This window comes from Ornithorhynchus anatinus, chromosome 11 (assembly GCF_004115215.2).
Source record: "Ornithorhynchus anatinus isolate Pmale09 chromosome 11, mOrnAna1.pri.v4, whole genome shotgun sequence".
In the NCBI taxonomy this organism is placed as follows: Eukaryota; Metazoa; Chordata; class Mammalia; order Monotremata; family Ornithorhynchidae; genus Ornithorhynchus; species Ornithorhynchus anatinus.
The window spans coordinates 49,803,547-49,831,006 of NC_041738.1; the positions used below are offsets into that span (position 1 = coordinate 49,803,547).

General features: G+C 46.4%; 1 protein-coding gene across 1 annotated transcript; it reads right to left on the minus strand.

The window, feature by feature from the left end:
• On the minus strand, nt 1–25,887 carry HSD17B2 (hydroxysteroid 17-beta dehydrogenase 2). Its single transcript, XM_007671644.4, has 5 exons — nt 25,436–25,887; nt 15,252–15,464; nt 14,228–14,413; nt 1,490–1,627; nt 1–688 (listed from the first exon to the last, which is right to left on the minus strand). The coding sequence occupies exons 1-5, from the start codon at nt 25,710–25,712 to the stop codon at nt 330–332; spliced, it is 1,173 nt and encodes a 390-aa protein (XP_007669834.2). The 5' UTR covers nt 25,713–25,887; the 3' UTR covers nt 1–329.
• Nucleotides 25,888–27,460: the final 1,573 nt, after the last annotated feature.

Here is a 27,460-nt window from a genome sequence, read left to right on the forward strand (position 1 = left end):
TACCATTGATGGATTTTTTTTAATCTTAACCATTTTGAGGGTACAGGGGAGGAAAGCAGCACTAATACAACCTCACGGGAAATCTCTCTCAAAGGTGTCCACCCGACCGAGGTCCAACAATCTCTATAAGAAAGAAGGCTCCGTTCAGGTTCCTCTGGGAGCCTGGTTCCGTCACCTAACTCTACCAGCCCACCTCTCCTCAGCTTAAATCGATCCCAAGCCATCGATAAGGAGCATAGGTGCAAACAACTCATTTTGATAGCAAGTTCCATTTGATTAAAATAAATGTTCCAAATCTCTGATCAGTCTCTTTGGGAGTGGATCCTCGCCTAAAGTTTTTTATTTGGAGGATCCGGTTTTTGCAAAGCTTTGGGCACTAGTTTGAAATTGAAGATTGTCTTAATTAAGGCATCAGAAACCCAGATGGGGAAGAAAGAAGAAATACAGAGGAACAGATAAGAGTTTTTCCCCGGAGTGTATAAGGCGAAAGAATGCTTGGACAGGATGGCATGGAGAAGATCAAAGAGCACTGGCGAGAGGTCAGTTATGGGGTACTTGCTCATTGCTTTTAACAAATTTTTCAGGGCTTGAATATAGCCTATGCCATAGTCTTCCTTGACATCTTCTTGGAGGTTCTCCAGGAGGTCCTTTTCGAGTGCATCCCACAGTTCCGGTGAGCCATGGATACCTGCAACACCACACTCCACACGGTGAGCAAAATCACAAGAAGGGACTGTCCGGGACCCAGCATCACACCATCCATTTAAACAAATGAACCTAAACAGCCACAGCCCGCACGTGGATCCCGTGACTGATGACTGGCTAAGCTTTGGACTCATTACTAACTGTTAAATGGGTCTGGGGCGGGCGCAGATCTCCCAGTTAAAGACCCCGGGTTGGCCGGATAATAATAATATTAATGATGGCATTTGTTAAGCGCTTACTATGTGCCAAGCCCTGTTCTAAGCGCTAGGGTAGGTACAAGGTAATCGGGTCGTCCCCCGTGGGGCTCACAGTCTTGATCCCCATTTTCCAGATAAAATAACTGAGGCACAGAGAAGTTAAGTGACTTGCCCAAACTCACAGAACCGATAAGTGGCGGAGCCGGGGTTAGAGCCCACGACCTCTGACTCCCAAGCCAGGGCTCTTTCCATTGAGCCACGCTGCTTCTCAAGGCACAAAGCTTGCCCTTAGAGCGGGAGTCAGCAAGGGGACAGGGAAGAAAGGTCATAATGCATTACTTCGTCCCTTTCCTAGCAAAAGCCACAATTCCCCAACAGCTCCTCCCTGATGGATTTTGCCCTCTGGTCCTTGCTGCTCCGGGAAATAATGCAGGCGTGAGGGTTGGGCCTTCCGGAGACTTTATCTGAAAAAATCAAGGGACCGGTGGTGGTGTCACCATTGATATCTGAGGAGGAGCCTGTCTCTTACGTTGCAACCCACAGACCCAGTGAGACAACTTTGACCTGTCCAAGTGTATGCCACTTACTTGTTCTGAAGCCTCCTGGTTGAATTAACACTACCTTTACCCCCCATCTGGAAAGCTCCTGTCTTAATATGCCCGAAAACATGGTCAGAGCAGCCTTCGACGAGCCATACGCGCAGAGATATGAAAATGGGGTGGCTCCTGCAGAAGCGATAGAAACATGAGAGAGTTCATCCTCACCTTTGGCTCAGACAACGCAGTTTCATATCTACGATTTGAGAAGCGTCATTGCCTAGTGGATAGAGCATGGGCCTGGGAGTCTGAAGGCCCTGGGTTCTAATCCTGACCCGGCCTCTTGTCTGCTGGCTGATCTTGGGAAAGTCACTTCACTTCCTACGTCTCAGTTTCCTCCTCTGTAAAATGGGGATTAAGACCGTGAGCCCCACGTGGGACATGGACTGTGTTCAACCTAAGTAGTTTGTATCTATCTACCCCAGCGCTTAGTGCAGTGTCTGGCATATAGTAAGCATTTAACAGATACTATAATAAAAAAAAAACCCTGAAAAACAGAAAGACTAGAGCACTAAGGGAAAGGTTTCGGGTCTTCCCAAGGTGACCAAGCTGAATCCAGGGAAATCATGTGTCCCTGAAAAGAGTTTCATATGAGCAGTGGCTCATATGAAGGTGGGCCAAATGATCTTTATTTGTAAGTGCAGGTTGCAAAATTTGCACTTCAGGGCGCTGGCAAAGCGTGGGACTGTAATCGCAGTTCTGGGTGGCAGGGAAAATCATCAGGGAAGACTTTCAGCAGAGGAAATATTTACTTCAGCAGCAAGATTGGGTGCGGGAAGTTTTGCAGGACAAAAATAGGAGTGAGAGGGCAAGGATGGTGTCTCTCCAGGGAATGACAGCCAACTCGCCGAAAGAGATGGGACCCTGAATGGGCACCTTAGAACTCCAGGCAATGGCTGAGTTCCCCCTGAGGGATTTGGCAAGCTTTTCAAACTCTCTGCCTGTTTTCCCATTGGCCAACGGGAAAGATAGCATCCAAAGAATAATAACCTCAATCTGACCATCGTTATGACTTAACTTACTTCAATCAATCAATCAGTGGTATGTATAGAACGCTTAACCGTGTGTAGAGCTCTCTGTGAAGTGCTTGGGAGAGTACAATACAACAGATTTGGTAAACACATTCCCTGCATATAAGGAACTGCCGATCTAGAGTGGGAGACAGACATTAATATAAAACAGATAAGTTACAGACACGTACTTAAATGCTGGGGGGAGAGGGTTGGGTGAATATGAAGTGCTGAAAGGAGATAGATCCAAGAGGACTTAGGGGAGATGAGGGCTTAGTGGGAAAAGAGGGCTTAGTTGGAAAAGACCTCTCGGAGGAGACGTCATCTCAGTAAGGGTTGGAAGGTGAGCTAAAAGCACTCAATCAGTTCGCACCCTCCTACTTTACCTCACTATTTCCTACTGTAGCTCGGTCCACCCACTTCACTCCTCCAACACCAGCTGGCCTCACTGAGCCTCGATCTCGTCTGTCTCCCTGCCAACCCACCTCCTACGTTCTCCCTCTGCCCTGGAACTCCCTTCCCCTCCAGATATGATGGACCACCACTCCCTCCACCTTTGAAGCCTCTTGTCTGTCCGTCTCCCCCGATTAGACCGTTAGCCCATCAAAGGGCAGGGATTGTCTCTATCTGTTACCGATTTGTCCATTCCAAGCGCTTAGTACAGTGCTCTGCACATAGCGCTCAATAAATACTATTGAATGAACCTCTCTTCCAAGAGGCCTTCCCCAGTTAAGGCCTCTTTCTCCAACTCTCTCTCCCTTCCGCTTCACTTATGCAATTGGATCTTTACCCTTTGAGCCTTTGATAGTCATCCCACCCTCAACCCACATTATTTGTGTATATGTCCATTATGTGTTCATTTATATTAATGTCTATTTCCCCATCTAGAGAATAAGCTCCTTGTGGGCAGGGAATGTGTCTTTCCAACTCTGTTGTATTGTACTCTCCCAAGCGTTTAGTCCAGTGCTCTGCAAAAGGTAAGTGCTTAATGAATACCAATGATTAATTGATTGACTGATGAAGGGGGAGGGAGTTCCAGGCCAGAGGGAGGAGCTGGGCAAGGGGTGAGCAGTGAGTCAGACGAAATGGAGGTACAGTGGCCAGGTTGACGTTAGAGGAAGGAAGTGTGCAGGCTGGGCTGTAGAAGGAAATCAGCAAGATGCGGGAGGGGTGAGCTGGCTGATTGATTGCTTTAAAACCAAGGGTAAGGAGTTTCTGTTGGATGCAGGTCGATGGACCACTCCAGGTGGTTCTCGAGAAGCGGGGTGACATGAAAAATGATCAGGCAGCAAAGTAAAATGAGGACTGGCGTGAGAAGAAACAGGAAGAAGCGGGGAGGTCAGCGAGGAGGCTGATGCAGGAGCCAAGGTGGGCTAGGATAAGTGCTTGGATCAGCATAGCAGCAGATGGGATGAAGAAGGAAGGCAGATTTTAACGATGCTATTACCGTAGAACTGACCGGATCTAGTCACAGAATGAATGTGTGGGCTGAAGGAGGGAGATGAGTCGAGGATAATGCCAAAATTACAGACTTGGATGACAGGAAGGCTAGTGGCGTTGTCTACACTGATGGGAAAGACAAGGTGGATAGGGTTTAGATGAAAAGGTGAGAAGTGCTGTTTTTTGTGTTGCTTCTTGTATTGTGCTCTCCTGAGCACTTAGTTCAGTACTCTGCATGATGTAAGTGCTCAATAAATACAATTGATCAAGTGATCGATTCCCTCTGAGCCCAAAAGAGTGCAAAAATGTACCCTCCTGGGCATGGAGGAGAGAAGGCCGTGGACCGTTAAGAAGCTCAGCTCTATATTGGCCCAGTACACTGAGGTCCAGAGGAAGCAAAGAGCGGTTGTTGTCCAGGGAATTCAGGCAGCAGCCCAGGCGATCAGCCTGGATGATTCAGGCCTAAGACCCGCCCTCATTATCTGGGAAATTCAGGAAAAAGCAGTCTGTGCACCTGAACTGTCCCAAGATCTTTCCTTCGCCCACAGCTGTTGGAGAAGAATCAAGGGCAGCCGCCCTCATCCCAGCTCAGATAATAGCTGCATTACCAAAAGTGAAAAGTGCTTCAGCAGGGATCAGCTGGGATAATAATAATAATGATGATAATGGAGTTCGTTAAGTGCTCACTACGAGGCCAGGACTAGGGTAGATACAATACATTCAGATTAGACACAGTCCCAGGATTAGAATGCAGGTCCTCTGTCTTCCAGGCCCATGCTCTTTCCACTAAGCCACACTGCTTCTCTACTCAAGAACAGGAACAGGGAGAAGCCAAGTGGCAGTAAGTGGCAAGATCGGTCGTGGCTAAATCGGATTGCCCGTCCTCTTACCCCAGGATTTCAGAGGCCCCTAAAAGAATGAGGCCCATCCTCTCCTGGGACTCCCTCTACCTTCTTTCCCTCTCCACCCATCCCCTCTCCTCCCTCCGGACTGCCCTGGGTTCTCCACCCAGCAGTTCTCGGAGAATAGCTTCGGCGGCCGTGCAGCAGCTGAGAAAAGTCCCCTTTCCTGGCTGGTTCAGAAAGAAAGGTAGTTACAGACAGAGCAGCTGGGGGATGGGAATCATTATCAGAAGCGGAGGGGAGCCTGTGATCGAATCTCTAGAGCCTTGAGCATCCTGACTCCAACTTTCTAACAGCCCCGCCATCACAGCCCAGTGAGACTCCGGGCCTCGGAGTCAGGGGATCTGGGTTCTAGTCCTACCTCCGCCCCTTGCTGCATGACATTAATCAAGTCATTTCACTTCTCAGTGCCTCATTTTCCTCATCTGTAAAATGGGGATTTGATGCCTCTGCTCCTTCCCTCTTGGACCATGGGACAGGGGCTGTGTCCGATCTGGTCATTTGCATCCACCATAGTGCTTGGCACACTGTAGGTGTTTAATAAATACTAGGATTATTATTATCGTTAATATAACAATCATTATTCCCGGCACAGGCTCTGCAGGATACCTGGTGGTACATGGCCCCAAAGGTGTTACCCTCCTCCCCTCTTTGTCTCCTTTAGCTCTGGATGTTAAGATACGGAGCAATTTGCAATCAGAAAACCCCTTGCAAAAAATATGCTCACCTTGTGTACCCCAGCCAACAGATATCTTTTGACCTAGTGATGGCCTCAGAGAACCTAGCAGAAACCCGGAACCGAAGCTGTTTCTGGCACCGGCTCGATGGAACACTGGAACTGCTCATTGTAAAACCTCGGCTTTAAATGGATTCCCTGACAGCCTATGCCCTTTCCACGCTCCTTAGCTGTCATCCAAATTTATGGGTGAAAATTACTAAATTCATGAGAGTGAATGGAAGTAATAAAATGTGTAATGGCCCCTTATGACTTATTTCTCCTCTCCACAACCTCAGAGATGAATGAACCACTTGGGGTGGGTCCCTGTGAGGCGTGGGTATCTCTTGAGATGATTTATTCACATCCGATCCTCTAGACTGTAAGCATGTCTCTACTCCGTAAGCTTGTTAAAGGCAGGGAACGTGTCTACCGCCTCTGTTGTACTGAACTCTCTCAAGTCATAGTACAGTGCACCGCACACAGTAAGCGCTCAATAGACACCATTGAGTGATTGATCGAACTGCGTGGGGTGGACCGAAACCCTGGCTCCAAATGGAGGTGTCGGATAGGCTGAGCGTCATCCCGGGAGGGGCCTCTGTTTACAGAGACCACCTACAGCCTCCCCCCATGCCCAGATAGAAGCTTTTTCAATGGTGTTCAATTATGGTCGGGCAACCATATATTTGGTAGCCAAAAACTGGCCCCAAACCAAGGTGAAGGATGGATTGAAAAAAGGATCGAAAGAGGTCATATGCCCGGAGTCTTGCACCACATAGCGTGTCCCTCACCATGGGACACCTGATGATGGCAGGACCCATGATTGCCTGAGAACATTGTGGGTTTCTCCAGGTCAAGTGGGAGGAACACAAAGTACCTAATCCCCTAGCCAGGAAAGCCCAGGGTACCCTCAATCCAAAGTATACAGCCAGTCAAAACTGCATCCCACATGCACAAAAAAAAAATTAATTAATGGAATATAGCTTTTTTGTTGATTAAATATGAAAAGAAACTACTTCTGGTTGTGCCATTTGGTTCACCAGCTTTTTTATTTCCTCATGAGCCATTGTGTACGTGTGTTTCATAAATTAAGTACTCGTTTTGGAAATGTGGGCCAATTAGAAGAAGCAAACGCATTAAAGTGTTATCTTGCTGGTATTTTATCCAGTTCAACTTCAATGAAAACTTGTATCAGGAAATAGTTCAGTAGTACTGGGTGAGATGAAGAGGCTGGGAGACAAGGGGATAAAAGAGGTAATATGGTCTTCCCTCCTAGTTTTACAAAACTCCTTAATCCCTGGACAGTCTGTTCTTTGTACATTCAATAACAAATTATTTTCTCGATCCACCCAAGTGCTGAATCTGCAAATTCATTGCAGAAAATCTAGGTTAAATATTTACCTTGCAGCCCTGCTGGTAATGGGTTAAAAGCTACAGTATTTGTTTTAGAGAAGGTCAGCAGCCATGTTATTTTCAACTGAAAAACGTTTTTCTCTCTATTACTTAACCAGTCTTTAAAGGCTAATCTCCTTGTTGGCATGCAGCATGACCAAGTGAAAAAACACACAGTTCTGGGACTCAGAGAATCGGCTCTGCCCTTTGCTTTCTGTGTGACCCTGGGTAAATCACTTAACTTCTCTGGACCTCCGTTTCCTCTTCTGAATAGTGGGAATTAAATATCCGTTCTCTTTCCGGCTTAGACTGTGAGCTCCCTGTGGAACAGACTACAGTCCATCAGATTATCCTTTATCTGCCACAGTGCTTGGCACACAAGAATCACTTAAAATACTATTATTATTATAGTTACTGTGGTATCCATTATGGGAGTAAAGCAGGAGTGTGGTAATACAAGTACACAGCACATCCTCCTCCTCCTCCTCCTCCTTCTCCTTTTTCTAAAGGGAAAATTCTTTCTTTCAATAGTATTTATTGAGCACTTACTATGTGCAGAGCACTGTACTAAGCGCTTGGAATGGACAATTCGGCAACAGATAGAGACAATCCCTGCCCACTGACAGGCTTACAGTCTAGACAGGGGAGACAGGCAGACAAAAACAACAGCAATAAATAGAAGCAAGGGGATGTACACCTCATTAACAAAATAAATAGGGTAATAAAGATATATAGAAACGAGGAAATGAGCACAGTGCTGAAGGGAGGGGAAGGAGCAGAGGGAAAGGGGGGAAAGGGGGCTTAGCAGAGGGAAGGTGAAGAGGGGGCAGAGAGGCAGCAGAGGGAAAAGGGGGGAGCTCAGTCTGGGAAGGCTTCTTGGAGGAGGTGAGCTCTCGGTAGGGCTTCGGGGAGGGGAGGAGGGAGGTTGGGAGGGAGGGCATTCCAGGACGGCGGGAGGACGTGGGCCAGGGGTCGACGGCGGGATAGGCGAGAACGGGGGACGGTGAGGAGGAGGGCGGCGGAGGGGCGGAGCGTGCCGGTTGGGCGGTAGAAAGAGAGAAGGGAGGAGAGGTAGGAGGGGGCAAGGGGATGGAGAGCCGCGAAGCCCAGAGTGAGAAGTTTTTGTTAATCCACGTTCTAGACTGTAAACTCCTTGTGGGCAGGGAACACGTCTCCCAGTAATGTTGAATGGTACTCTCCCAAATGCTTACTACAGTGCTCTGCACATAGTAAGTGCTCAATAAATACCACTGATTGATTGCACATTCCAAGCACTTAGTACAGTGCTCTGCACATAGTAAGCACTGCTGAATGAATGAATGAAAGTAAAATATATCAATCCTGGACCTCCAAGGTCACCTACCCTAACAAGCCTCATGTCTCAGGTTTTGTTCATGTCGTTAATTAGCGTGCGATTCTATTTAAAGAATAACGCACCGATGAACCAACTACTCTGAAATCTTCACTACTCAGAGAGATGAACGCATTTCATTTTTATTATGTCTTCGCTCTCAAGGACACAGAGGACAAGTTTTGAGTTTCCCTATCAAAATAAAGAGGAATTTCTAACCCCATTCAATCACCGGGGCCATAGAGATACCCTCCTATTCCAATGACCCAACATTTCCCAAATCCCGCTTCTAGAACTGTGGAGTGAGCTGAAGCCGCTGATATTCACTGGGGCAAGGGGACAAGCATTTAACAACTACTGGCTGGCGCTAACACGCTCCCAAATCTGTAAAAGGACACAGGAATCGATGCCACTGACCAGTCCGATAATCAGTTCCGGACACCGCCCTCTCAACCCCCTCGAGGTCGGCAGGATTCCGGCGACTTCTGACCACGGCCGCTTCCTCACGGAAGCCAGCCAGCACGTTCCTCGAGACCTACGGTCCGGTCACCGCGAGGCTCGGCTAGCTGAATGGGATTCCAAAAAGTCTCCTTCACTTCCGCCATTTTGGTTTTATCAAGCGCCCGGCACTGTTTCGTCCTATTTCTCTCCAACTGACCTTGGACAGAGTCAAATCTCTGAAATAACTTGCTCTCCTATAACCCACTACCTGAATCTCATCCTTTTTCTTCTACGAGGGTCGCAGACGTTGCTTGACCGAGAAGCAGCGTGGCTCAGTTGAAAGAGCACGGGCTTGGGAGTCGGAGGTCATAGGTTCTAATCCCGGCTCCGCCACCTGTCAGCTGTGTGACTTTGGGCAAGTCACTTCACTTCTCTGTGCCTCAACTACCTAATCTGTAAAATGGAGATTAAGACTGTGAGCCCTATGTGGGACAACCCGATTACCTTGTATCTACCCCAGTGCTTAGAACAGTGCTTGGCACATTATAAGCACTTACCAAATACCGACGTTATTCAAGCACTCGGTACAGTGTTCTGCACACGGTAAGCGCTCAACAGTTATGACTGAACTGAACTGAATTGGAAATACTGTATTTTTTCTGCTGATTTTTAAAGTCCGTTGATAAATGCAAGGTGTGGGCTGCATACAAAGGCAGTTTCAGCTGAGAAAGCACGGAGAAGGCAAATTGCAGCGTGACCCTCCCAATATAGCTCTTATGATACAAAGTGCTTTAAGAGTAGATTGAAGCTTGATAGAAGACATTAGTGTTTTTGAGCATAAGCTTAGGCTGGGCTCATAATCAAAACACTTAGCCTACCCACTCAAAGTAGCATGGGAAGCTGAACGATTAGCCAATGTACTCAGCCAATCTGAACAACCCAAGCTTTTTCTCCTCGATGGCATATATTCGGGCCTGAAACATATGAATAATTACCTAAAATCTCTAATTCACATTGTTGGTAGAGATGCTAGCCGTAGCGACCCTACAGTAGTAACCAGAGACATAGTAATAATAACAATAATGATAATTTCGGTATCTGTTAAGCGCTTACTATGTGCCAGGCATCTTACTAAGCCCTGCGGTGGACGCAAGCACATCAGTTTGGACCCACTCCCTTTCCCACGTGGGGCTCCCGGTCTTCACCCCCATTTTACAGATGAGGTAACTGAGGCCCAGGGAAGCCAAGTGACTTGCCCAAGGTCACACAGCAGACAAGAAGCAGAGCCGGGATTAGAACCCATGACCTTCTGATTCCCAGGTCCAGGCTCTAGCCACTGCACCATGCTGCTTCCAATCAGTGCACATGGTCTCTCCAGGGAGGACTACCGGGGGGGCCAGACTGGAGCGATCCCCTCGTGCCAGGCTTGAGGGAAACGGGCCCTGGTGGCTGGCTTTAGAATCCAATCCTTTTCCCCTGCAGCCCAGGTGTCTACCAGCATTTCCCGAAGGGGTGGATGGGGATGACTGCGGTTGCCGTTCCGTCCCTTTTTCCCCTTCCTCACCCTCCTCATCAATTTGTTCCGTTTTCCCCAGCAAATCCACCGCTCTTCCCCTCCCCCCTCCCATTCCCACCTCACACCTGTCAGATAAGAGACCAATAATCAGTTAGGATTTGAAAACTTGAAAACACTCTTCTCTCAAATCAACAATAATGGGCTGCCAAGAACTCCAAACACTTTTCGGTTCCCTGAGAAGTGGGCACAAGTGGCAATTTTCCCAAAAATCAAAACAAATTCCATCTGCACAGGCGTAGGCCTTTAAAATGGAGTGCGATTAATGGCACCGGGGATGGGTATCAAAGTTGGAAATAACGCAGCGCAGTTCCCAAGTTATTTCTCTTTCTGGGCCTCTTTCGCTTTTTTTCCCCTTCAATCAGTCGATCCATCTACGGTAGTAAGGGTTTATTGTGGGCAGAGCACGGTACTGAGGCCTTAAGGAAGTACAGAAGCACTTGGGAGAGTACAAGGAAATTCCCCCTTCCAAGCAAACTCTCCCTAGCCGGTTGGCCGCATCTGGGAAGTCGGTACTCTTTCTCCAGAGGAAGTTGGAGCAAATTCTGTTGACAACTAAACAGGGCAGAATAAACCGAGAAGAAGTTTAACCTAGGAGACCATGGGATTCACCTCCATCTAATTCCTTTCCTGTCTGGTGAAAATTGGTCTGGCCAAACGGGAAATATCTCCCTGATAACGGCACCAAGGATTTGAAGACCTTTAAAAGGGGGATTTAACGGGGCGGTTTAGAAAGTCTCAATTAAATTCCCATCAAACCCCACGTCAACACAATATCACAGCACGAGTCCACCCACGTCCCCAATTTGGGGGAGAAACGGACACCCAAATCCACCTGACACACACCATCCACTCAAGTCAGTGAAGCCTCGCGTACGACGGACCGGCACCAACGCGCTGAGCTCCTTCTCCGAGCTGCAAGTTCGATGTGGGCAGGCAATGTGTCTGTTTATTGTTTCGTTATACTGTCCCAAGCACTTAGTTACAGTGCTTTGCACACAGTAAGCGTTTCCGATCACTGGCCCAAAAAAGCATTTTCCAAGTTCCGAGAATGTATTTGTGAGATTTTCTTTGATCTTCTTGCTCTAGACCGGGGACCCCAAAAGTCTGCATCTGTCTTGCTGGTACGGACACCAGGGTTAGGCTACCCTCCCGGAGCCCTGGTCAGGACAGTTGAACCTTTCGGGAGAGAGCCCCTCATCTTCTCTCCCAAACTCTGTCCTCTCCCTGACTTCCCTGTCGCTGCGGACGGCACGACCATCCTTTCCGGCTCACGGGCCCGCAACCTTGGCGTCGTCCTTGACTCGGCTCTCTCGTTCACCCCACACATCCAACCCGTCTCCAACACCTGCCGGTCTCACCTTCACAATATCACCAAGATCTGCCTTTTCCTCTCCATCCAAACTGCTACCGTGCTGGTACAAGCTCTCGTAATATCCCGACTGGATTATCGTGTCCTCTCGGACCGGGTTCAACCTCATTAGCTCATTTCCATCCCAGTAATTAGTACAGGGTCTGTTACATAATAAGTGCTTAACAGATCCCATAAAAAACTGGGTGGCTTTCAAGCTGCGGGGTTGAGGAGACACGAGTCATTGGAAAATGGAGGATTGTTCCAATCAAGTCACCTGGGTTAATGTGTGCTGTATGAGTGGCTCAGCGCACCAACTGCTCAAAATTTCCCTTTCATTTGACTCTTCTGCCAAAAATGTTGTTGACACCTACTCTGCGACTACCGTGCTCATGGGCCCTAGCAAGATACGCCGAAAGCCGTGAATCTGTTCCCAGCTGTCCTTGCCAAATTGGGACCTACTGACACCCTACTTATTTTTCAAGGGCTTAGTACAGTAAGCAGCATGACCTAGTGGCAGGACCACAGGTCTGGGTGTCAGAAGACCTGGGTTCTAATCCCAGATCTGCCACTTGTCTGCTGTGTGAATTTGGGCAAGTCACTTGACTTCAGTTACTTCATCTGTAAAATGGGGATGAAGACTGTGAGCCTGTATGGGATGAGAACTGTGCCCAATATGAATATCTCATATTTTTCCCCAGCACCTAGGACAGTGCCTGGCACATGGTAAGTGCTTAATAAATTCAATTTTAAAATAAATAAATAAATACCATTGATTGAATGATTTCTAATATTGCTGCATAAAAATCCTGCGAAAGAGTGGACAGCTCGGCGTACCTATCCATAATTGATTGTAATGTCTGTCTTCCCTTCTAAACTTTAGGTTCTTAGGGAGCAGGGAATGTCTCTATTGTTATATTGTACTCTCTCCATGCACTTAGTACAATGTTCTGCACACACTACGCGCTCAATAAATACCACCGATGGATTGATCGACAGTATCTTAGCTTTTGACCGAACCAATATATGCATTCAGCAGTGATGGCTAGAACGATGACTTGACTGATTGAGAATCTATACAGTTCTGGTCCAGACTATAGCAAGGTGGGGCTCTGTGGTCAGCTGGGCCGCATGGCCAATAATAATAATGTTGGTATTTGTTAAGCGCTTACTATGTGCAGAGCACTGTTCTAAGCGCTGGGGTAGATACAGGGTAATCAGGTTGTCCCACAGGAGACTCACAGTCTTCATCCCCTTTTTACAGATGAGGTCACCGAGGCACAGAGAAGTGAGGTGACTTGCCCACAGTCACACAGCTGCCAAGTGGCAGGGCTGGGATTCGAACCCATGACCTCTGACTCTTTCCACTGAGCCACGCTGCTTCCCAAATCTGAACGGCTGCTTAGCAAAGGCCAGGGGACCAGCCTGGGGTGGCGGGTGGGGTTGGCTGAAGGACACAGCTCAGCTTCTAAGCAGTTGCCCTTCCTAAACAGGGGAAAGCCATGGAGGGGCAGGTGAGGGTAAAAAGACCGGAGATCAGAAGATGAAAGTTTCTGGGAGGGTTTTTCTCCCGGATGGCTGGCTGCAGACAGGGTCAATACGCGAGGCATTCGGGTGGAACGACTGAGGTCCGGTGATGCATAAGAGTCGTGGAAAGTTTTGGAGAACCTGGATTCCAGTTCGTAAAGTGACACAAAGCGGGGGACATGTAAGTGGTAACAGAATTGAATTTTTAAATTATTATTATTTTTACAATACTAATAATAAAAATTTGACATTAGTCAAGCGATTACTATCTGCCAAGCACTGTGCTGAGCGCTGGGTTTAATACAACCCAATGACAAACACAGTCCCTCATTCATTCAATAGTATTTATTGAGTGCTTACTATATGCAGAGCACTGTACTAAGCGCTTGGAATGTACAAATCGGTAACAGACAGAGGCAGTCCCTGCCCTTTGACGGGCTTACAGTCTAATCGGGGCACTCAAGGTCTAAGGGGGAAGGAGAATAGGTATAATGAGGAAACTGAGGCACAAAAAAGTTGTGACTTCTCCAAGTCAAGGGGAAAAGCCAGGGAATAGGACCCAAGTTTCTCGACTCCTAAGCCTGTGCTGTCTCTTCATTAGACCCCACTGCTTCTAATGTCAAAGTAAGGCTTTTGCTTCCTAAAAAAAAACAAACACCAGTTGGCACAGCCCATTTTCAAAGAGCCCTCCAACTTCCTCACCAACTTGGGAAGTTGTTCAGTGAGTTAGGCAGGTTCTCCCCCATTGCAAAATAAAATGCAGATTTCCAAAATTTCAACCTACCCAGATTTCACTCAATATTGAAGCTAAAGGGCAGAATCCCTGCTAATTACCAAAGGGGACATGCCCTGAATGCACAGATGTAAATTTAGGGCTGGACTGAAACAGCATCGACTTTAGGTTGAAGCTGTTCTGTAGTATGGAAAATTTCATCGCCATGCATTTGGAAAGACAGAAATGAGTGACATGTAAAGAGAGTCTACGTGTGTTCGTGTTGACTAATCTGCCAGTTCCGAGGCCACTCACCTGCCATACTGCTCACATTTATAAGCCTCCCTTTGGCTTTCCGGAGTAAAGGTAAGAATGTCTTTGTGACCTCTATGGCTCCAAAGAAGTTCACCTCCATGCACTGTCTGAAAACATTCATGGAAGTTAATTCACCATCTCCTACGTATCCAATTATCCCAGCATTGTTGACAACTGCCCAAAGTCCTGGAGATGTGAAGGAAAAGATTAATTGGGTCTAGATTACATTCTTGGTTCATCCAGAGGTTAACTAAGATGGTTTTGACTCATTGAATCTGCCTCTGCTGTGCATTTGTGTACACACACCGGACCACTGGCCAAAAACGGGTCGGCAAAATGCCCTTTGACCTCTCTACCCTTTCAAACAAGTGGCCCCATTTCAACTCCGTGTCTCTGTTTGTCCACCCCACTTTCAGCGACAGATTAAACAAGAAAAGGCCGCAGAGTGATGAGCTAATAGTGAGGAGACACCCAGCCCGGAGGTCAGGAGAAGAGGCGATCCGGCCCATTTCTCGTGGGTCTGACTTAAAAAGGAAATGGGGGGCTCCAAATGTGGAGTTTGGGGAGACTGGTCTTCCTGGCCAGGTCAGCCTTAGACAGGAGTGAGCTCCAGGAAGAGACAAGAGGGGCTCTCACTTGGCCCATGGCCGAGAGCATAAATCTACTCTCCACTGCCTGGTGCATCTCTCGGACTTGACCAGCGGCCCAGGGGAAGTTGATCAGGGCACCAGGATTGGGGACGAACAGGTCAGAGCTGCTGGACGGGCACCCCGGGCACAGGGTGGGGGCTTCAGGTGGTGCATCTGGACAGTCGAGCTGGTCAGAGTGTCCCTCAACTTGGGGTCTTGACTGCCTCCATTCTGGGTAAAGAGTGCTTAAGAGGACGTAGATGATTAGCTGCTGACTTGGCTCGCTTCCAACCTGCAAATCATTCCTCCTTTCTTGCTCACTTCTTCGACACCCTTTCGGGATTACGTTCTGCTAAGGAAACGGCCCCTTGACCGGAGAGGTGCTGTTTTCCTACCTGTGTCCTGCACCTTTTCCAAAACTCGTCTGTAAGCTTCCTTCACCTGAGCAGGTTTGGTGACATCCATCTGGAGAACCGTGAGTCGCTCGGAGCTGCTCCTTCTGAGTTCTTCTGCTCCGGGTCCTCTTTCATTCAAAACACCAGCAAATACTATGAACCCCAACTTATCCAGCAGTTTCGCCAGTGCGTGGCCAAACCCGGAACCTCCACCTGAAATCCAGCCAAACAAACAGGCAGTGAGCACCATCATGCACTCCCCTCGCCCGGCTCCAGGAATTCCTTCCACCACCACATTGACTTCATGCCTAAGACACTTAAGAGGAAGGAAACATTAAAAAAGAAAGAAAAGCCAAAACCAACCATAAAATCATTCCTCTATTCTGAGAGGACGGTAAAGGCAGTAATTTTCCATGTTTGCCAACTGGCCAATTCGTTATTTGCCTTTTTAATCTTTAAAGAACAGGTGGAATCTGTTTCTGTGGCCACATGACCCAGGAAAGAGCATGGGGGAGGGAATCAACTAACCTGGGTTTTAGTGCCAGCTATGTCACCTACCTGCTGGGTGACCTTAGTCACCCAGAGCAGTCACTTAGCTGCTCTGTGCCTCGGTTTTCTCATCTGTAAAAGGGAGGTGAAAATCCCATTCTCCCTCCCTCTGAAATGGGGAGCCTTTGTTGGGGGTGGGCTGGGTGTGATCTGATTATCCCCCTCTAGTCTGTAAACTCGTTGAGGGCGAGGAAAATGTCTACTAAATCTGTTCCACTGTACTCTGCATACAGTAAGCGCTCAGTAAGTGTCACTGGACCTGCATCTACCTCCAATGCTTGACATATAGTAAGCACTTAACAAATACCATCGTTATCAGTCAGTTGTATTTACTGAGCGCTTACTAGCAATAACAATAATGATGGCATTTGTTAAGTGCTTACTTTGTGCCAAGCACTGTTCTAAGCGCTGGGGTAGATACAAGGTAATCAGGTTGCCCCACGAGGGGCTCCCAGTCTTAATCCCCATTTTACAGATGAGGTAATTGAGGCACAGGCAAGTCAAGTGGCTTGCCCAAGATCACACAGCAGAAAAGTGGCAGAGGTGGGATTAGAACCCATGTCCTCTGACTCTCCAGCCCGTGCTCTTCCCATGTACTGAGCTATTGAGAGAGTATGGCATAACAATGTAACAGACACATTCCCTGCCCATCACGAGCTTGCAGTCTAGAGGGGAAGACAGACATTAATATGAATAAATAAATAGTAATAATAATAATAATAATGTTGGTATTTGTTAAGCGCTTACTATATGCAGAGCACGGTTCTAATCGCTAGGGTAGATACAGGGTCATCAGGTTGTCCCACGTGAGGCTCACAGTTAATCCCCATTTTACAGATGAGGGAAATGAGGCACAGAGAAGTGAAGTGACTTGCCCACAGTCACACAGCTGACAAGTGGCAGAGCCGGGATTCGAAGCCATGATCTCTGACTCCCAAGCCTGGGCTCTTTCCACTGAGCCACGCTGCTTCTATGGATATGCATGGATATACATATGGATATGTCTACTTATGGATATGTACATAAGTGCTGTGGGGCTTGGGGTGGGTGGTGAAAAAAGAGAGGAAGTCAGAGAGATGTAGAAGGTAGTGAGAAGAGAGAAATTGAGGGCTTAGTCAGTGAAGGCCTTTTGGGGGAGGGGTGCCTTCAAAATAACGCTCTGAAGGTGGGAAGAGCAACTGTCTGTCAGATAGAGAGGGAGGGCATTCCAGGCCGGAGGCAGAACATGGGTGAGAAATCAGCGACGAGATAGATGGGACTGAGGTACAGTGAGTAGGTTGGCATTAGCGGGGCTAAGTGTGTGGGCTAGGTTGTAGTAGGAAAGTAGCGAGGTGAGGTAGGAGGCCTTAGCTATCCTGCCTCCAATTCCTAAATAGTGTCAATTACAAGGTCCTGATCACGTTGCCCTGGAAGTGACCGAATGGGCAAGAATGTTGACATCTCGCGACCTGGTTTCACCTCCTCCACCTGGTTTTTCTCTGCCTTTTCCAGTCCCACACTTTCATTGGCCTGTAGTCCTCCGCAGAGGAGGGAATGCACTGATGGAGACCCGCGAGACCTGTGATAATCCCCCATATGAGCTGTGGGCAATACTGGAATGTGAATCAGGGCGACTCCTTACTCGCTACTGCGTATCCCTCCCCATCCTATTGCCACAGGCTTTCTGCTCGCTGCTTCGGGGATCTCACTGCTGAAAGGAGGGCAGAACGAAGGTTCTCTGGTGCAAGTTTTGGAATAGGAAAGCAGCTCTTATCATTATTATTTTTTCTTTTTTCTTTTATTATTATTCATTATTTTTCTTTTTTTTTCAATATAGCATTTGTTAAGTGCTCAGTATGTGCCAGGTATTATACTAAATGCTGGGGTAGATACAAGATCATTAGGTTTTAATCCCCAGTTTACAGATAATAATGATATCTGTTAAATGTTCTGTTGAAAGCACTAGAGTGGATACAAGCAAATCGGGTTGGACACAGTCCCTGTCCCACCAAAGTCACACAGCGGACTTGCAGTAAGAGCTGCTTCCTATTCCAAAACTTGCACCAGAGAACCTTCTCTCTGCTCTGCTTTCAACAGTGAGATCCCCTCTCAGGATCGGACCTGGAGAATTTCCAGTCCTCTACCAGCCTCGACTATAGGAGGGAGAGTCACGCCGAGGCCTACCCATTCCATTCCTAGCTTGGGCAGTGGCTAGCGAGAAGAAGGCAATTGCTGCTAGTCAAAAACTCACCTGTTCTGGACAGCAGCGGCACGGAAGAGAGTCAAGGGTGGATACTCAAGTTTCCTGCGCGGAAGGAGGCAGTGGTAAACCACTTCCAGATTTTTACCAAGAAAACTCTGTGGATCCACTACCAGAACAATTGCAGATGAATTGGGGCGTTCTGGGAGAGATGCATCCATGGCGTCGTTATGGGTAGGAGATGACTCGACAGCAAAAGAAAAGACTAGTAATAATAATAATATTTGTTAAGTGCTTACTATGCGTTAAGGACAGTACTAAGCATTAGGGTAGATATAAGATAATCAGGTCCCACATGGGCTCACAGTCTAAGTAGGAATGAGAACAGAGATCGAATCCCCATTTTGCAGATGAGGGAACTGAGGCTCAGAGAAGTGAAGTGACTTGCCCAAAGTCACACAGCGGACAAGTGGCGGTGTTGAGATTAGAACCCAAGTTCTCTGATTCGTAGGACAGTCGTCTTTCCCCTAGGTCACACTGCTTCTCCAGCTCTTGTTCTCGAAGGAGGACGGAAGCTTTGCAAGGGGCCTTCATCTGAGCCACCGGCCAGCACTGGGTAGAAGGAGGGCCCTCGCTGCTGGCCTCTGAGGTGAAGGGGAGATGGCGGGCTGTCTGCCCGCCTGCCCTTTCTCAGCCACAGCAGGCCCTGGGCATTTAGGGCCTGGGCATTTACAGGAAACTCCCAACAACCTCCATAACTGAGGATCCTAGTTCCCAGGAGTATTCCATGATCTATTGACTTGTAACTTTGGTTGGTATCTCATAGCCGATACCCTTTATCTCACCTTTCCCTTCCTCAGTTCCTTCTCTCACCGTGATAGGTTTTCTTTCATTCCTTTCTCTCTGTTTCTTTCTCTGTTTCTCTCTCTGTCTCTCTCTTTTTCTGTCTCTCCATTTCTGTTTCAAGGATTGCGCCCCATCTCGCTCCCAGGGCAAGAAATCTTTCCCTGCATCCTCTTTTTTTTTTAATATAGCATTTGTTAAGTGCTTAATATGTCCCAGGCATTATACTAAATGCTGGGGTAGATACAAGATCATTAGGTTTTAATCCCCAGTTTACAGATAATAATAACAATAATAATGATATTTGTTCAATGTACTGTTGAAAGCACTGGAGTGGGTACAAGCAAATCGGGTTGGACACAGTCCCTGTCCCACCTGGAGCTCACAGTCTCAATCTCCAGTTTACAGATGTGGGAACTGAGGCACAGAGAAATGAGCCTAAGCTCACACAAGCAGACAAGTGGTGGAGCAGAGATTAGAATCCCTCTAGACAATAAGCTCGCTGAGGGCAGGGAATGTGTTTATTGTTATATTGTATTTTCCCCAGCGCTTAGTACAATGCTCTGCACACAGTAAATGAGTACGAGTGAATGAATGAAGTTCCTTCTGACTCCCTCGCTCTATCCTCCAGGCCACAGAGTTCACTCTGCAGGGTCCCCTCCCAGCTTCTCCCACTTGCCCCCTTCCATGGGACAGGGCCAGGAGTGAGACAAGGTCACCAATCCTCCAGGGAGACAGAAATCTAAACGTCTCTCCCGGGAGTCATCTGTCCTGACTGTGTCCCCAGGGCTCACATGGGATCCTGGTTCCTGGGGCCACCCGCCTGGCATCTCTGACTGACAGGAGAGAGATTAAAATCTTTCTGTTTGCATTGCATTTATGCGTATGGCTGCTTGAAATTTACAGCAAATACCGTGACTCTTGGCATTGAGTTGGCCTCATCAAATCCCTTCCGCTACAGTCAGCAGAATGCTCGGCTCATTATAGACTCAGCACTCTGGTTCAGCAGATAACTTCCCCCAGAACCCAAGAGAAAATCAAAAAACACTTGAAAAGAGGGGCTGGAAAGTTTCCTCCTCAACATCATGGGCCTGCAAGGCCAAGTGTAGCCTGCTGTCAGTTTGCCATCCAAGCTACCCCCCCCCCCACGAAGCTAAGCAGCGTGGCCTAGTGGAGAGAGCAAGGGCTTGGAAGTCAAAAGTCGTGGGTTCTAATCCCTACTCTGCCACTTTTCAGCTCTGTGACTTTGGGCAAGTCACTTAACTTCTCTGTGCCTCAGATACCTCATCTGTAAAATGGGGATTAAGACTGTGAGTCCCACGTGGGACATCCTGATTACCTTCCATCTACCCCAGCACTTAGAACAGTGCTCGGCACACAGTAAGCACTTAACAAATACCATCATCGTCATCATTTTCTCTCTTCCCAAGGATACTCTTCTCCAGCCACTTGGGTCTGTCGGAGGAGGCCAGTTGTCAATGCCACTTGGGCCCCAGAGTACATCTCCTGCCTTTTTTCTGCTTAGTGGTATTAATCGAGTGCCTAATATTGTACTAGATACTTGGATGAGTACAACAGAAGGACTCCAAATCCACTGTTTGATCTAGGGGTGCCCTAAAGAGATGCATCTTCTCCTTCCAATATTAGAATCCAAATGACTATGACCTTGCTGGATAGGGCCTTATCTTTTAGTTCAAGGAATTCTGTTTGCTTGTTGTTTTTTCCTGAGCCTTCTCTGTAACTTACTCCTGATAGCCTGAAAGGAATAATACAATCTCAAATGAAAATCCAGAGCAGATAAAACGATATCACTCTTATCTTACAGAAGTAAATTTATGTAGAATACATAGCAATACATGAAAAGCCTCCGCCACTTGTCAGCTGTGTGACTTTGGGCAAGTCACAACTTCTGTGTGCCTCAGTTACCTCATCTGTAGAATGGGAATTAAGATTGTGAGCGTCACATGGGAAAACCTGGTTACTCTGTATCTACCTCAGTGCTTAGAACACTGCTTGGCACATAGTAAATGCTTAACAAATATCATCATTATTATTATTATTACTATTAAGAGCAGCCTATGTCCTGGGGTTAGGGATCTAGAATTGGCAAAAGGATCTAGAATTGGCAAATATACACTATCGACATGGCCATGAATTTGCATGGCCGATATGCAAATCTACTTCAGCGTTCAAGTCTAGTGATGCATCCTGAATCTTAAGGTGCTCCAAATCATAAATGAAGCCCCAAAAATTTAAATGAGACCCAGAATTGTACTTTAAGGAAGTAATCAGGTTCTGCTCTTAACCCTTTTCTGCATCACTTTGAAACAACAACATTTCATGACTGCGATGGACAGTTAACAAACTATTTACTAAAGAGTTTTCCTACACAGTACGAAAGTCTTCAAATTCCCAAGGGTCTCACATGTCTCTTGACATTATCTGGGGATGAGGAAGTTGAGACCGTGCTTCAACAATACTTGCCAAAAATATCCCCAGTTTTCTGACTTCATTATCCTACAGTTATGGCGTGATTTAGACACTATTTCATTCCGTTTAGGCATGTTCATTACAAACTCCAGTTAAAAATTCCCAATTCCTGACACTGGAATTTTGGACCGAGGAAAAAAATTGGTTACACAGTTCATCAGACATATACGGATTATGCATATCATTATATATCCAAGATGGCATGGTGCTCAATACGGTGTTCTGCCCACGTGAGGCGTGTATTAGGGTCAGAGAAGCAGCATGGCCTGGTGGCGAGAGCCTGGGCTTCAGAAGGAGCTGGGTTCAAATTCTGGCTCTGCTACCTATCCGTTATGTAACCTTGGGCAAGTCACTTTGCTTCTCTGAGCCTAGTTCCTTCATCTGTAAAATGGGCATTGACTCTCCTGCCCTCTCCTGCTTCTCCTCTTATCTCTCTAGCTGTACATTCTCAGTCTCCTTTGAGTACACCTTCTCTGTCTCCCATCCCTTGTGGGGGTCCCTCAAAGTTCAGTTCTGGGTCCCCTTTTATTCTCCATCTACACCCTCTGCCTTGGTAAATTCATTCATTTCCATGACTTCAACACCACTTCTATGTGGATAATACCCAAATCTACAAATCCAGCCCTGATCTCTCTCCCTCTCTTCAGTCTCGCATCTCCTGCCTTCAAGACATCTCTACTTGGATGTTCTCTCGCCACCTCAAACTTAACATGTCCAAAACAGAGCTCCTTATCTTCCCACGCAAACCCTGTCCTTCCCGTGACTTTCCTCTCTCTGTCGATGGCACCACTATCCTTATTGTCTCATAAGCCCCTAACCTTGGTGTTATCCTTGACTCCTCTCTGTCATTCAACCCACATATTAAATCCACCACTAAATCCTGTCGGTCCCACCTTCACAACATCATTAAAATCCGCCCTTTCCTCTCCATCCAAACGGCTACCCTGCTAATCCAATCACTCATCCTATCCCTCCGGGATTACTGCATCAGCCCCTTGCTGGCCTCCCAGCCTCCTGTCTCTCCCCACTCCAGTCCATACCTCGCTCTGCTGCCCGGATCATTTTTTTACAAAAATGTTCAAGACATACCACCCCGCTCCTCAAAAAATTCCAGTGGTTGCCCATTCACTTCACTTCAAACAAAAACTCCTCACCACTGGCTTACCCCCTCCTACCACTTCACTTCTCTCCTTCTACAACCCAGCCCACAAACTTGGCATCTCTAATGCTAATCTTCTCACTGTGCTTCGACCTTGCCTATCTCACCGCTGATCCTGAGCCCACAACCTCCTTCCTCAAATCCTACTCTCCCCACCTTCAAAGCATTATTGAAGGCACAGCTCCTCCAAAAGGCTTCCCAGATGAGGTCCCATTTTTCTGCATCTCCCACTCCCTTCTGCATCACCCTAACTTGCTTCCCTTTGTTCTCCCCACCCACTCAGCCCCTGGCACTTATGCACATATCTGTGATTTTATTTTATTCATGTGTACTGATGTCTGTCTCTGCGGCCTCTAGACTTTAAGTTCATTGTGGGCAGGGAATGTGACTGTTTATTGTTGTAATGTACTCTCCAGAGTGCTAAGTACACTGCTCTGCACACAGTAAGCACTCGATAAATAAAATTGAATGAATGAATGAAGACTGTGCACCCCATGTGGGACAGAGACTCTGCCCGCTTTGCTTATATCTGCCCCACTGCTTATTATAGTGCATGGCACATAGTCAGTGATTAACAAATACCACAATTACTATTATTATTATTCTTGTGAAGTGCTGTGGAAGGAAGAAAGGAAGGAAGAAAGGAAAGAAGGAAAAAAGGAAGGAGAAATGAATGAATATGTCACCTAGAAACCTTGATTGGGGAGAGCCTCTGCAGAAGCAGTAGCTTGAGCAATCTACTGCTCCCCTTACAGATGCTCTCCGGGGTCCAGCCTTGAGGGAGAGAGACTGCCCCACTTCCAGGTCGCCAAGGCCGTCACCAGTTCTGGCTCCAGCTCCAGCTCAGGGAAGAATCAAACAGAAGCAGCCTCATAAGTCATCCACTGCTTTCCTTACCCCATCCCTCATTTCACGGAATGCCCATTGGCCTCTGCCCCGAACCTGGAAAGGCCTCTGTTTAAAAGGTGAGATCACCTCAACTTCCAAATTGGTGCAAAGAACACTGTCAGAGCCACAGCTGTGGTGGTCTGCGCCATGAGGAGTCTGTTGCCGCTTTCATGTTTTGCTTTCTCTTTGCCCTTCATATTTTTGTTCACCTTTCTTTTCATTTCCATCACTAAGCTCCTCCTCACCGTATTCTTAGTAGGTGAGCCCCTTGAAGAACGGGGGTAATGCCTATGTCCCATTCAGTTATTTCTTTTCCAGTGCTTAATAAAGTACTTTAGACACAGTAGTTACTTATTAAATAGTATTTCTACTACTACTGTTGTCTAAATCTGTAAAAAGAAGCAAAGACTATAGGAGATTCAGGTGAGGAGGGAATATGTCTACCAACTCAGTTGGATGGTACTTTCCCAAGTTCAGTGCTCTGCATATAGTAAGCGCTTAATAAATACCCTCGACTGAGTGATAAGTAAAGCACGTATTGAAGGAAACTGCAAGCCCTCAGTGTACCTCTTTATGAGGTATGTAATTCTGTTTTAAGATAAATTCCCCTCTCTCCAAAAGAGTCCTCATTCTGCCTCAGTTCTTATTTATTAGGCTCATGAATGCTGCTGAAACTGGGGGCATGCAGAGCATAAATTCTGAATCATTCTGTGCCTCCTTCATCTTAATTGCTTTAAAGTAAACGTAATTTTAAGTCTTTGTCGCACACTTGAAAAGTCGCAGGCACCTCTGGGGTTCTCTGAATTGTTGCAAAATGGAAATCATAAATCATCGAAAACATCTGTCTTCTGAGGTTTGACTTCCCTTTCCCAAGATCAGAAGCCCTACATGGGCTTTCATTGAACACGCTGCAGCGAAATTGGAGACTCTTGCCCCTGTTCTGTCCAAAGCATCCACAGTATTAACCAGAGAAGACTTTTTGCTGTTTTGAAAAACCATAAAGTATATAAATATGCATATAAAATACCATATATGTGTGTATATATGTATGTATATATGAACATATATATATATATATATAATTTAATGCATAATGAATGGGAGTACACTTTTCCAGAATCATCTGGGGAAGTGCGACTTTCATTAGCTGGTTGAATTGAGATTCTCACTAGGTTAAACCAGTTTAGAGCAAATTTCTCTAACCATTTATCATTTTCAGTGAGCACTGCCTTCCCATTCACTGCTTCTCTCCTTCAGGTTAATCTTCCCTGGATAGAGCAGTCAGGTTGTCTGAATGAAGGAAACAGAAATTAATCTGATGCTGATGCTGTTACGTTTCTCATCTTTGCTTACCTAGGATAACACTTGGTAATCTTAATTAAATTACTATCCATGCTCAAACTTGCAACCAAACAAACCAGTTTTACAACTCAAAGTAATTTAATCTAGCCTTAGAATTGCAGCTAAAAAAAACACCAGAGGAAAGAAAAGCACATCTCTGCACACAAGCAGTGTGAGGCAATCCCAGAATGACCTTATTAAGCAAGCAGAAAAAAGTTGCCGTAAAATAAAAGAGAAAAATTCTCGTATAGAAAAAGAATTTCTTCAAAAGACAGAAAAAGCATCAGCACTTTCAGGGGAGAGGAATGTACTCGATATTTATAAGCCACAGAAGGAAAGAAATCGTACTTAAAAGAACCTGGTATTACCATACAAACTTTCCAGCACATGTGGAAAATGAAATGCCATTAAGTCACAGGGACTGTTAAAAAGACTTGGCTATCACTGCTACTTGAAAAAAAAAAGACAATGCTACCCTCTACCTCTTTTTGATAGAAACTTTAACACAAACACTTAGGGTTTCAAAATGGAAATGGATGTTAATCTCCCCCAACGAATGGACAGAAAATGACCAAAGAGCACAGAGCAGTGAAAAACATTTCAAATGACTCTGGTAAGTGTTTGAGTTGACTTAATTGCAAGTATCAGTCCTCATGGAGGAAAAATAAACACACATTTAAAACTTAGGAAATGTAAGCGCCAATTTGTCCTGAGCCAAGATTTCGTGTTTCTTACCTGTGATTAGCACTGCTTTTTGATCCACGGGCAACATTTCTTGACCTGATAAATAGATGTAGGAGATGATGCATACCAGGGAGAACAAACTGAAGCCCCAAAAATATGATAGGCAGGAAAAGCAGTAGACTTCACCCAAGAAAAGGAGAGTTACGCTGTAAGCAACCTTATTCCCTATCTTGTCATGGTTATTCTTCTGTTTGTACAGCACCAGTCCTCCAAACACTGCAACTGTAACCAAGGAAAGCAATCCCTCTTCAGAGAAGAAAGTGATCATTCTCTCTGAGGGCAAATTCACATGCACAGCCTGAGCAAGGGAGGTATGCGAGGCAGCTCTGGCTAACAGCAGTGAGTGCTATATGAAGAGGGGGAACGGGAAGAAAAAAAAGGGCACACCTTTTATGGGCATGGATTAAAGAAAAAATTTCTATATTTAAGAATGGGTTCTCTAACCTCCAATGGCAATTCTATAAATACTAAAGCACTTGCTCATCTCTTCTTTTTTTTAAAAGAGAAGGAAACTCCACCTACAGAGAGATAGCATGGGTTGGATAATGATTGATAGAATCAGCATTGACCAATCACTAACAAACCCTAAGCTAAGAAGAAATGGGACTGCTCAGCTTTAAAGTCCTTCGCTTTCCAAAGGGAGCCTCTGTGAAGAAAAATGTTGAGGCATGGACTGAATGAATCTTTCCCCACAGCCTGGAAGCACAATACTCCCACACACAAAAGCAGTAATAAGGGCATTTATTGAGCGCCCGCAGGATTTGAGGCACCCTACTAACCACTTGGATATGATTTCCACGAGGAAAACAAGCCAGGGTCTAGGAAGTCAAAACCCTTTCCTGATTCAAATAGAACTGTATCCACCAACTGAACGGGGTAGTTCTTCTTCTTTCAAATCAGGGGGAAATCTCCTGATAGCTCAGCCCCTCTGACCTGCTCCCTGTACCATTTCTGTGGGACCAAAGGAAAGAGAGCTGGAATGTACGCCTTCAGAAAGCAAGAGACCACGAAGGATTAGTTCTTTGACCTACTAGTGATGTCTCACTCTCTCCCTCCCTCACCTGACTCGGTGAGATGATAGATATGAGGGCCCTCTGGGAAATAGAAATTGCTGTTATTATTTTCATGGTGTTTATTAAGCATCTTTATGGTAATTGTTAAGTGCCTACTATGTGTCAAACACTGTTCTAAGCACTGGGGGGCACTATCCACGAGAGCACACTGCTCCTCTAGGTGTCGCTTGCTATGTGCCAAATTCTGTGCTCACAATCAGACACAGAAAAACTGCGGCTCTTGAGCCCACTTTACTTACATAGAATCAATCCATCAATTGAATTTATTGAGCACCTATTAGTGCAGAGCACTGTACTAAGCTCTTGGGGGGCATACAACACAACAATAAAACAGACACACTCCCTGCCCAGAGCTACCTTACAGTCTAGAGGGGGAGAGAGACAATAATAAAAATAAATTAGGGATGTGTAGAGCATGTCAGGGTGACACTGAAGGGAGGGGAAAAAAAGAGAAAATAAGACCTTAGTCAGGGAAGCCTTCTTGGAGGAGATGTGTCTTCAATAAGGCTTTGAAGGGGGGAGAGTAATTGTCTGTCAGATATGATGAGGAAGGGTGTTCCATTCCTTTCATTCACTCGTTCGATTGTATTTATTGAGTACTTACTGGGTGCAAAGAACTGTACTAAGTGCTTGGGAGAGTACACTATAATAACAAATAGACATATTCCTTGCCCATAATGAGCTCACAGTCTAAAGGAGGAGACAGACATTAATATAAATAGATAAATAAATAAATTACAGATATATACAGATACATAAGTGTTTGGCGATGGGAGGGAGGGAAGGAGCAAGTAAGAGGGGCACAGAAGGGAGTGGGAGAAAAGGAGAGGAGGACATAGTCAGAGAAGACTTCTTGGAGGAGATGCACCTTCATTAAGGTTTGGAAGTGGGGGGAGAGGAATTATCTGTTTTAAATGAGGAGGGAGAGCGTTCCAGGCCAGGG

Coding starts and splice junctions, on each gene's coding strand:
- HSD17B2 (XM_007671644.4), bottom strand. CDS start 25,712: ATGATCACTTTCTTCTCTGAAGAGGGATTGCTTTCCTTGGTTACAGTT. Junction 1,628..14,227: donor AAATGTGAGCAGTATGGCAG/GTGAGTGGCCTC, acceptor TCGCTTCTGCAG/GAGCCACCCCATTTTCATAT. Junction 689..1,489: donor ACCAGGAGGCTTCAGAACAA/GTAAGTGGCATA, acceptor GTGGTGTTGCAG/GTATCCATGGCTCACCGGAA.